General features: G+C 31.3%; 1 protein-coding gene across 3 annotated transcripts in view; it reads left to right on the top strand.

Moving 5' to 3' along the window:
• mctp1b (multiple C2 domains, transmembrane 1b) overlaps positions 1-12,575 on the top strand; it is an 84,439-nt gene extending 71,864 nt beyond the window's left edge. For all 3 annotated transcript variants that reach the window (XM_056466421.1, XM_056466420.1, XM_056466418.1), the window contains 5 exons: positions 3,528-3,584; positions 9,024-9,133; positions 11,608-11,717; positions 11,991-12,088; positions 12,160-12,575. In XM_056466421.1, the coding sequence (XP_056322396.1) occupies positions 3,528-3,584; positions 9,024-9,133; positions 11,608-11,717; positions 11,991-12,088; positions 12,160-12,231 (447 nt within the window). In that variant the 3' untranslated portion in view covers positions 12,232-12,575. The remainder of the gene's footprint in view (positions 1-3,527; positions 3,585-9,023; positions 9,134-11,607; positions 11,718-11,990; positions 12,089-12,159) is intronic.
• The last annotated feature ends 284 nt before the right edge of the window (positions 12,576-12,859 follow it).

The following is a 12,859-nucleotide window of genomic DNA, read 5'->3' as shown; positions in this document are numbered from 1 at the left end:
TTACGTTACCCTAGCAACTATAGAATCACCACAACAGAAAAATTTGCTAACGTTACGTTACCATTGCAACTATAGAATCACCACAACAGATTAATTTGCTTACGTTACGTTACCATAACAACTATAGAATCACCACAACAGATTAATTTGCTTACGTTACCCTAGCAACTATAGAATCACCACAACAGATTAATTTGCTAACGTTACGTTACCATAACAACTATAGAATCACCACAACAGATTAATTTGCTTACGTTACCCTAGCAACTATAGAATCACCACAACAGATTAATTTGCTTACGTTACCCTAGCAACTATAGAATCACCACAACAGATTAATTTGCTAACGTTACGTTACCATTGCAACTATAGAATCACCACAATAGATTAATTTGCTTACGTTACCCTAGCAACTATAGAATCACCACAACAGATTAATTTGCTTACGTTACCCTAGCAACTATAGAATCACCACAACAGATTAATTTGCTAACGTTACGTTACCATTGCAACTATAGAATCACCACAACAGATTAATTTGCTTACGTTACCCTAGCAACTATAGAATCACCACAACAGATTAACTTGCTAACGTTACGTTACCATTGCAACTATAGAATCACCACAACAGATTAATTTGCTTACGTTACCCTAGCAACTATAGAATCACCACAACAGATTACCTTGCTAACGTTACGTTACCATTGCAACTATAGAATCACCACAACAGATTAATTTGCTTATGTTACGTTACCATAGCAACTATAGAATCACCACAACAGATTAATTTGCTTTTGTTACTATAGTTGTTGCATTACCATAGCAACTACAGAATCACCAGAACAGATTAATTCAAGTACTTCACTATAGTATGGTTCTAAAACTATACATTACTATAGTATTTTTTCATGTGGGTAGCTGGAATTTAATGTTTTTATTCCAGCTGCGTCAGGTAATTAAATGTAGCACAGATACACATGCCGTTCCACTTACCTGCTGTATTTACTTATCGCGTTTTCCAATTAAATTGTGTCAAAGTAATTTCATGGAATGGGGCAATGTTGCCAATCGCACTAAAAGTCCCTGAAAATTAATTCCATTTTAATTGTTAAAAATAGCATGGAATGAGTGCTGACGACTGTCAATAAGAGGGGGTCCACTTCCCAATTTAACCATCAAAATTGTAATTAAATTTTTCATTCGAGAGTCAAAGAGTCACGAGCGATACACATCAGATAAATCTCAAAACAATAAAATAATGATTTTCCACTATTTTTACAGAATTATCATATTGACCAGCATTATTATTAATTTTTATTGCTCTCTTTGTAAATTATATTCCAGCTGGCAATCATTCTCACATTCTCAGTCTGTCACAAATGTGTGTGTGTGTGTGTGTGTGTGTGTGTGTGTGTGTGTGTGTGTGTGTGTGTGTGCGCGTGTGTGTGTGTGTGTGTGTGTGTGTGTTTGATGTACAGTCTGAGACTAATAAATGGCAGAAGAGATGTCATTAAATTGTCATCTGTCTTTATGGATGTAACATGAGCGTTTAAATGACATTCAAAACTCCCCGGAGGGAAATATTATTGCTCAGAGGTTGATCTTTCATTGCTCTGGAGACTTTGCGGAGACGCTGTTATGTTTTATTTAGATATCAACATCATCTCAGATGTTTCTTTTAAAACTGACAAAGAGAATGGATGGTTCACACTCAGAAATAAAGGTATACTTGTGTACCTTACAGGGCCATATTTCTGCCTTAAAGGTACATATTAATACCAAAATAGTACATATGTGTACCTCATAGTACCGTCAAGATACAAAAGTGTACCCTAAAGGTACAATATTGTACTTTTAAGGTACCAATGTGCACATTTAAGGAACAACATTGTACCCTTTGAAAAGGTACCACCCCAGTGACAGGTTTTGTACCTTTATTTCTGAGAGTGTTGAAATCTCTGAGGATGAGTGCAAATCAGGGTTATGATGGTCATTAAGGGTTTTACAGGCCTGTTTTCAAGTAATTAGGACTAGCGTCTTTCCCATAGAGATTTTTAAAAACGTATTGGTTAAAATATTAACTCATGAACCAAACCAACCAGCTATGATCATATTCATAACGCTACTTAGATTTGAAGCAAAAGAAGTATATTCCAAATTAAATTAATAAACAAAAAACAACGACAGAAGGATGCTAATGTTATCAAACTACTTCTGGATTACTTTTAGATTACTTTTGTGCTAAGCCTTATTTGATGTCACATATATTGAAACTGGAGAATTTTGTACAATTTTGACGCAATAAATAAATAAATAAATATTTTATATCCGCAACATTGCAGACGCCAAGTATCTTGAATGTATATATTTATACAATTATTAATAAAAAATATAAACTCTAAAAAGAAGTATAATTTGGAGAATCGATGAATTGTGAACAAATTACTGCCATTGTGTAAAGGATGTTATGATGTAATCCATAAGAAGTAACTGTAGTCTGATTACAAATATATAAACAAGTAGTTTACTCTAATTACAAGCACTGATTGCGTAATCCTGATTAGATATATTCCATTTAAAACATTCATTCATTCATTTACCTTCGGCTTAGTCCTTTTATTCATGAGAGGTCGCCACAGAGGAATGAACTGCTAACTTATCCAACATATGTTTTACACAGCTGATGCCCTTCCAGCTGCAACCCAGTACTGGGAAACACCCATACACTACAGCCAATTTATTTAATCAATTCCCCTATAGCGCATGTGTTTGGTCTGTGGGGGAAACCGGAGCACCCGGAGGAAACCCACGCCAACACGGGGAGAACATGCAAACTCCGAACAGAAACATCAACTGACCCAGCCAGAACTCGAACCAGCGACCATCTTGCTGTGAGACCACAGTTCTAACCACTGAGCCACCATGCCACCCCGTATTTAAAACAGCTGAAGCGTATTATTCGCCCTCCTGTAAAATTTAAATGAGTTTTTAAATGTTTCCCGGGTGGTGTTTAACTGAGCAAGGACATTTTTCACAGTATTTCCTTTAATATTTATTCTGATTTTCTTTTCTTTTGGCTGGAATAAACATTTTTAAATGTAAAATCCGCACAAAGGAAATTATTCACAGTATTTCCTATAATATATTTTTTCTGGAGAAAGTCTTATTTCTTATAGTTTGGCTTGAATAAAATCAGTTTATAAAATATTTGATCTATCTTTACAGCCAAAAAATGACTTTTGCTGCTTGTTCAAATTTCTTATTTAAAACAATTCTTATGTGTTTTTGGGCAACTTAATTACTTTATGTTCAATCAATTTAATTTTGTAGAAACAATTAAGTTAATAGATTTGTGTTTGGACAACATGAAGGAATTTTTTACAGTGTAAGAAATATTTTTTTCGATTGGCTACAGAACAAACCACTGTTGTCCAACGAAATTGCCTAATTAACAATTAGTAATTACAGCTAAAATATCCAGCAATACCACGTTCCTAATTTTTCTTATTGTCGCCTTTCTAATGTAGCAGGTGATGGAGGACCTTCTAGAGGACGTGGATGAAGACTCTGACAAAGAAGACAAGGTAACATACATTTCTAGCCCTCATTATATCTTCATTAAGGGTGCACTCACACTAGGCTATCCAAACAGTGCCCGGGCATGTTTGACCCCCATTTCCCTGAATTAACATATTGGATAAAAAGTGCTCCGAATCGGGCAGTTCAGTTGGCCCGCCCTGGCCAGGTAGGAAGAGGTGTACCAGAGTGCGGTTCACTTAGGTTTTGGTGCAGTACGCTTGTAGTGTGAGTGCAAAGTGCGCTTGAGAGCAAAACTGAAGACGCGACGTCACTTTAGGGATTGTTTGATATGGATTTATTAATCATTTCTAGTGTTTAATGAACACGAACTGTCATAGTTTATTAAAGGCACAAACCCCTCGCTGCATGACAGCTGCACCTCCAGCAAACCTCCTAATACCAGCACAAGGACTTTTATGAACATTTATGATATACATATACATATCTATATATATATATATATATCTATATATATATATATATATATATATATATATATCTATATATATATATATATATATATATATATATATATATATATATATATATATATATATATATATATATATATATATATAAAAATAAACAACAGTTCTGTCTGGTTCTTGAATCTGATTGGCTGATAGTCATGCAATATTTTGCCAGTAACAGCACACCAAGGCCTCTTCACCCTTCACCTTTGTGTATTACTTCGCCCACATACAGCCAGCAACAAGCAGGTTATTTTTAAAACATAACTCCTGCAAATAACAAGGAACCACTGAAATAACTGTTAAAAGCTTTTAGTTACTAGTTATTTAGTTTAAGATATTAGTGACTAAAGTTATGTTAAATAATAACCTCAACATTTATGATTTTGATTGTAATACAATAATGTGCACCTTCTTTAAAGTTGCTTAATTATTGTAAAAAGCGCTGCAAAAATAAAGGAGTTAAAATTATTTTAACAGATTTAACCGTTTAATAAAACTGCTTTGTTTAAATTCACCAAAATATATGATCTATATTCACTTTAAAAGAGGGTGTGCTCATTTATGCTTTTATTTAATTGCACCTGAAACTTGCGTTGCCAGATATTCTCAACATTTCCCAGATGTTCAACTTCAGCCGTTCTCCGCGTTCCCATAACCCTTTGTGCACCACAAGGCAGCCATTAGCGGCCTGACCTTTGACCCTGGGAGCCAACTTGGGTATTTTGGCACAAATGACCCAGACACCTGTTTTCCATTCATAAGGACCACTCATAGGCCCGGGTTTAAGCCTGGACATATGTTTGCACTTATCTTACCGCCGGCTGCTCATGAAAATGCAGCGAGGCTTCGGTATTGCTTAGAAATTGTTGCCGCTGATTTATGGGGACAATTGATTTGCTGAACTTAAGTTGTCGGAGAAAGAATAACACAACGTTCAGCCCGTCCCACTGATTTTGCATCTGAGGTGAGGCCAAGGGGATCAGAATGAATGCAGTCAAATATATGCTGTAATGTATGTGTAGGTCATCATTGCACAATATGTAAACAAAATGCAAAAAAAAGATTAATTAAATTTATTAAAATTAATTAAATATAATAAAAACATCTAATAAAAAAGACAAATGTACTAAAAAATGTATTTAAAAAATCTAATAAAAATATGAATCAAATAAATAAAAATTAATCCAATAAAAAATAACATAATTAATTAAAATAATACAGAAAATGAAGAAATAATATTACAATTTAATTTAATTTAGCTATTTAAATGTATACATATTTTAAATTAAATCCTGTGATTCATTGCTGTTACTTTTGACATTCATAAAATATTAAACTGGTCATATTACAATCATTTGCTGACTTATCGTTTGGTGTGTGTTAATGTTTGTTATGTTTCTTCTGCGAAAAATAGATGAAGTAATTAAATTATAAAAAATAAATATAATAAAAAGGCAATAAAAAAGTCAAATATATTAAAAGATTTATTTATAAAAATAAGAATCAAATAAATAGAAATTAATCCAATAAAAATCACTTAATTAATTACAATAATACAGAAAATTTGTGAAATAATATTACAATTTAATTTAACTATTCAAATGTATACATATCTTTTATTTAATCATGTGATTCATTGTAACTTTCAATAGTATCTGGATGCAGCCTTTATGATGCAAGCTGAGACTGCATCACTCAGCGATGCAATGTCAGACACAATGCACTCAATGGAGCGAGTGACGTCACTGTGACGGGTGGGGTTAGGTGAGCCCATTAAAAACCATTGGATGCAGCTCAGATTGCACTGCACCAGGTCTGCATCCAGACCCCACTCGCTACTTTTGACATTCATAAAATATTAAACTGGTCATATTACAATCATTTGCTGACTTATTTCTTGGTGTGTGTTAATGTTTGCCATGTTTCTTCTGCGAAAAATAGATGAAGTAATTAAATAATAAAAAATAAATATAATAAAAAGGCAATAAAAAAGTCAAATGTACTAAAAGATTTATTTTAAAAATCTAATAAAAATATGAATCAAATAAATAAAAATTAATCCAATAAAAATAACTTAATTAATTAAATACAGAAAATTTGTGAAATAATTTTACATTTGAATTTAATTTAACTATTTAAATGTATACATATCTTTCATTCAATCCTGTGATTCATCGCAACTTTCAATAGTATCTGGATGCAGCCTTTATGATGCAAGCTGAGACTGCATCACTCAGCGATGCAATGCACTCAATGGAGTGAGTGACGTCACTGTGACGGGTGGGGTTAGGTGAGCCCATTAAAAACCATCGGATGCAGCTCAGACTGCACTGCACCAGGTCTGCATCCAGACCTTCTTGGTGTGTGTTAATGTTTGTTATGTTTCTTCTGCGAAAAATAGATGCAGTAATTAAATAATAAAAAATAAATATAATAAAAAGGCAATAAAAAAAGTCAAATGTACTAAAAGATTTATTTTAAAAATCTAATAAAAATATGAATCAAATAAATAAAAATTAATCCAATAAAAATAACTTAATTAATTAAAATAATACAGAAAATTTGTGAAATAATTTTACAGTTGAATTTAAACTATTTAAATGTATACATATATTTTATTCAATCCTGTGATTCATTCCAACTTTCTATCTGGATGCAGCCTTCATGATGCAAGCTGAGACTGCATCACTCAGCGATGCAATGTCAGACACAATGCACTCAATGGAGCGAGTGACGTCACTGTGACAGGTGGGGTTAGGTGAGCCCATTAAAAACCATTGGATGCAGCTCAGATTGCACTGCACCAGGTCTGCATCCAGACCCCTCTCGCTACTTTTGACATTCATAAAATATTAAACTGGTCATATTACAATCATTTGCTGACTTATTTCTTGGTGTGTGTTAATGTTTGCTATGTTTCTTCTGCGAAAAATAGATGAAGTAATTAAATAATAAAAAATAAATATAATAAAAAGGCAATAAAAAAGACATATGTACTAAAAGATTTATTTTAAAAATCTAATAAAATATGAATCAAATAAATAAAAATTAATCTAATAAAATCACTTAATTAATTAAAATAATACAGAAAATTTGTGAAATAATTTTACATTTGAATTTAATTTAACTATTTAAATGTATACATATCTTTCATTCAATCCTGTGATTCATCACAACTTTCAATAGTATCTGGATGCAGCCTTTATGATGCAAGCTGAGACTGCATCACTCAGCGATGCAATGCACTCAATGGAGCGAGTGACGTCACTGTGACGGGTGGGGTTAGGTGAGCCCATTAAAAACCATTGGATGCAGCTCAGACTGCACTGCACCAGGTCTGCATCCAGACCTTCTTGGTGTGTGTTAATGTTTGTTATGTTTCTTCTGCGAAAAATAGATGCAGTAATTAAATAATAAAAAATAAATATAATAAAAAGGCAATAAAAAAAGTCAAATGTACTAAAAGATTTATTTTAAAAATCTAATAAAAATATGAATCAAATAAATAAAAATTAATCCAATAAAAATAACTTAATTAATTAAAATAATACAGAAAATTTGTGAAATAATTTTACAGTTGAATTTAAACTATTTAAATGTATACATATATTTTATTCAATCCTGTGATTCATTCCAACTTTCTATCTGGATGCAGCCTTCATGATGCAAGCTGAGACTGCATCACTCAGCGATGCAATGTCAGACACAATGCACTCAATGGAGCGAGTGACGTCACTGTGACAGGTGGGGTTAGGTGAGCCCATTAAAAACCATCGGATGCAGCTCAGATTGCACTGCACCAGGTCTGCATCCAGACCCCTCTCGCTACTTTTGACATTCATAAAATATTAAACTGGTCATATTACAATCATTTGCTGACTTATTTCTTGGTGTGTGTTAATGTTTGCTATGTTTCTTCTGCGAAAAATAGATGCAGTAATTAAATAATAAAAAATAAATATAATAAAAAGGCATGCATACTAAAATATTTATAAAAAAAAATATAGAATAAAATAAATAATATTGTATTAAAATAAAGAAAAATGGTGAAATATTTCAATATAAAAAATAATTAAAATATATAATACATTAAATAAATATGAATAAAATTGAAATCTAATATCTAACATTATTGGGTTTGTTTTTGTGTCATTGTGTCGTCCAGAGGCCCTCTTTTCCATATTAATGAAGCTGCGTTTATTGGCATGGCAGACCGACTTGCTGCTTTTGTGTTAAGCTGCACAAAATAACCCTTTTATACAACTTAACCTTTCAGTCTAAAGAGAAGAGACAGAAGTGTCCCCTCCTCCATATCTTTCAGTTCTCATAACGCAACCAAAACAACTCATGTTCCCTTTCTAGGGCTGCATTTACACAGAATAAATGTGTTAAAGTCACGGCTGAGACAGTTTGCTGTTTATCCAAAAATCTGCACAAGACAAGATCAGATCCAGAGCCACTTGCCAATGTGGATTTTAATTGGATGCAGATCAGATATGCAGATTGCTTTTAAAACTTACTCAATACACTTTATTGTATAAATATTATTCATTCATTAATTTTCCTCCAGCGTGGTCCCTTATTTATCAGGGGTCGGCACAACAGAATGAACTGCCAACTATTCCAGCATATGTTATACATGGAGGATGCCCTTCCAGCTGCAATCCAGCACTGGGAAACACCCATACACATACTCATACACTACGGCCAGTTTAGTTCATCAATTCCCCTATAGCGCATGTGTTTGGACTGTGGGGGAAACCGGAGCACCAGGAGGAAACCCACACCAACACAGAAAAAACATGGTTCATATTAGTAAATACATTAACTAATGAAACTTTATTGTAAAGTATAAAATTCTTTTATATTTTCCCCCAATTTCTGTTAAACTAAGATTTTCTCAACAGCCTTAATCAAATGTTTTCATGCAGCTCTAATCTAAAATGATTTCTAACTCATTGGTTTCAACAGGACTCTGAGAAAAAGGGCTTTTTGGACAAATTCTACGCAATTCAAGATGTGATTATAACAGTTCAGAGCGCTCTGGATGAAGTGGCCAGCTTTGGGGAACGAGTAAAAAAGTAAGAATTTGATCATCTCATCAACTTTTTTATAGCATGCTTTTGCATTGATTTCTTTAACAGTGCTCAGCATAAATGACTACACCCCATTTTGAAAATGAATATTTTTATCCATTTCTGGGTAAATATAGACTATTTTTGGTGCATTTAAACAAAAAAAATTTATAATAATAAACGGATACATTTCTTAAAATAATATTTAGGCCATCAAACATAATTAGAAATAGAAAAATAATGTATTTAAATTCATGCCAAATAAAATGCAAACTACAAAATTGCAACAATTTTATATATATTTTTTTGCTTCTCATCATTTTTGCTCTTTTTTTTTTAAAATTCTATTTAAGATTTTCAACTCCTCAGTGAATATAGACTATATATCTTGGTGCATTTGAGCAAAACAAATTGATTAAAGAGATGTATTTATTAAAATAATATTTTAGTCACCAAACATCTTTAGAAATAAAAAATAAAGTATTTAACTTCATGCAAAATATTTCAAAATAAAAAAGTATTTTGGGGGGCAGGGTTGGGGTATTGATTTTTTATATTTTTTAAAACTAAGATTTTTCCCGCCTCAGTGAATATATGTGTGATATATTTTGGTGCATTAGGGCAAAGCAAATTTATTTAACAGGTATACTTATTAAAATAATATTTTCGTCACCAAACATCTTTAGAAATAGAAAAATACTGTATTTAAATACATGCAAAATATTGCAAAATAAAAATACAAACTACAACATTTCATATATATATATATATATATATATATATATATATATATATATATATATATATATATATATATATATAAACAAAGAAATTAAATTGAGCAATGTTCAACTTAATTTGTTTGTTTAAATTCAGGCCAAATAAATTGTTTACAACCCCTCAACGTAAAAAAATTTAGTAAATCCAAGGAATCATCTTTGAATAATTTTTTTCAGTGTATATATATATATATATATATATATATATATATATATATATATATATATATATATATATATATATATATATATATTTTTTTTTTTTTTTTTTTTTTTTTTTTTTCTCAGTGAATATATGTGTGATATATTTTGGTGCATTAGACCAAAACAAATGTATTAAACACATATATTTATTAAAATAATATTTTAGTCACCAGACATCTTTAGAAATTAAAAAATAATGTATTTTAATTCATACAAAATAAAAATACAAACCACAAAATTACAACAATTATATATATATTTTTTGCTTCTCATCATTTTCACTTTTTTTTTAAATTCTATTTAAGATTTTCAACTCCTTAGTGAATATAGACTATATATTTTGGTGCATTTGAGCAAAACAAATTGATTAAAGACATGTATTTATTAAAATAATATTTTAGTCACCAAACATCTTTAGAAATAAAAAATTAAGTATTTAACTTCATGCAAAATATTTCAAAATTAAAAAGTATTTTTTTTGTGTGTGTGTGTGTGTCGGGGGGTGGGGGTGGGGGGGGAGTATTGATTTTTGATATTTTTTAAAACTTTAAGATTTTTCCCGCCTCAGTGAATATATGTGTGATATATTTTGGTGCATTAGGGCAAAACAAATTTATTTAATTATTTATTTATTTATAAATAGAAAAAATACTGTATTTAAATACATGCAAAATATTGCAAAATAAAAATACAAACTACAACATTTCATATATATATATATATATATATATATATATATATATATATATATATATATATATATATATATATATATATATATATATATTTATTTTTATTAATTTTTAAGATTTTTCCTTTCTCAGTGAATATAAATGTGATATATTTTGGTGCATTAGGGCAAAACAAATGTATTAAACACATATATTTATTAAAATAATATTTTAGTCACCAGACATCTTTAGAAATTGAAAATACTGTATTTTAATTCATGCAAAATAAAAATACAAACCACAAAATTACAACAATTATATATATATTTTTTGCTTCTCATGATTTTTTCTTTAATTCTATATTAGATTTTCAACTCCTCAGTGAATATAGACTATATATCTTGGTGCATTTGAGCAAAACAAATTGATTAAAGAGATGTATTTATTAAAATAATATTTTAGTCACCAAACATCCTTAGAAATAAACAATGCATTTAAATACATGCAAAAAATACAAACTACAACATTTCAACAAAGTTTTATTGGTTTCTCTTGATTTTTGCTCTTTTTTTAAACATTGATTTAATATTTTCCCCATACATATTAATTATGTGTGAAAAATACACAGTTTTGGAACATTATAGTAAGTTATTTTGTTAGATTAGCTCCAGAGTTGGCCTCAGTACTGACTAATCTAATGTATATGCACAAATATAATATTGTAAAGCTTCCTGTATAAAATATGAATTTAAAAGAGAGACTTGTGATGGTCGTACTCATGTATGCTGAGCGCTGAAATTAATAGATTGCTGTTTCTCTTTTTCAGCACATTTAACTGGTCTCAGCCTTTTCTGAGCTGGTTGGCCATAACAGTGCTGTGTGCCGGTGCTACCATAACATATTTCATCCCACTGCGATACATCGTGCTGGTCTGGGGTGAGAAAATGCTTTTCCTATACTGTACTTCAAACATATTCTGATAGGTAAAACATGTGCTGGATAAGTTGGCGGTTCATTCCGCTGTGGCGACCCCTGATTAATAAAGAGACTAAGCCGAAGGAAAATGAATGAATGAAATAAACAAATAAGGACATTACCAATGGCAACAGTTTGATGCATTTACCTTCAGCCCATTGTGTTTGGTTTTTGGCTCTTTATATGAAAAGGTCTGTGCACCCCTGATGTAAACCATCTGAATGTCCCACACAGGTATCAATAAATTCACCAAAAAACTTCGAGCCCCCTACAGTATCGATAACAACGAACTGCTGGACTTTCTGTCTCGAGTTCCTTCAGACATCCAGATGGTAAGTGATCAATAAGTGGCGTATTTCCATTCTTTAGCACGTCTCTAATTATCTCAAAATCTGCTCATCAGGTTCAATACAAAGAGCTGAAAGCGGACGCCAATCAGAGTCCCAATAAAAAACGGAGGAACAACCCTGGATAAATAAATCTTATTACCCGTCTAAATCAACAGAAACACTTTAAGAAAAGGAGACGGCAAGAAGCATTTCTATTGTTTCCATCATTATGCAGAATTGCACAACTATAATAGCACAAACAAATCAAAGACGGTTCATAAAATGTACTTTTAATTATTTATACACCCATTTTTACTCTCCAACACTGATTCACAATCAGCATCATTTTAATATGGATATATAAATAAGAGCACAATCTGTAAATAAAGATGCTGCTGGATTTGAGCTAGTTTTATTCATGCGAGTTGAACATCTCTAAAAACATGTGCCTACCACAGATTAAACTCATTAAATGTAACTTTTACAGTAAGTTTGGCTTGTATAATATATGTAAATGTCAAAATATTAATGTCAAAATATCTGAGTTTTTAGCTATTCAACCCTTGTGTACTGTTCAAATTGACTCCCCTTTGGTTATGTTGGGGGCTGTTTTTGCCCCATTGACTTCCATTATAATCACATTTATTGATTGCAAAGCCATGACAGCGTATAATCATGCGTTCTTGATTGTTGCTGATTTTCTCTGTTGGGAAGAGGTAAAACGTGTCATGTTTACTGTTGATCATCAGTATGTCAGCATTAACCCTTTAGATA

Source organism: Danio aesculapii, chromosome 10 (assembly GCF_903798145.1).
Source record: "Danio aesculapii chromosome 10, fDanAes4.1, whole genome shotgun sequence".
Taxonomy (NCBI): domain Eukaryota; kingdom Metazoa; phylum Chordata; class Actinopteri; order Cypriniformes; family Danionidae; genus Danio; species Danio aesculapii.
The sequence above is the reverse complement of the archived record's forward strand: the minus strand, read 5'-3'. Positions and strand labels throughout refer to the sequence as shown.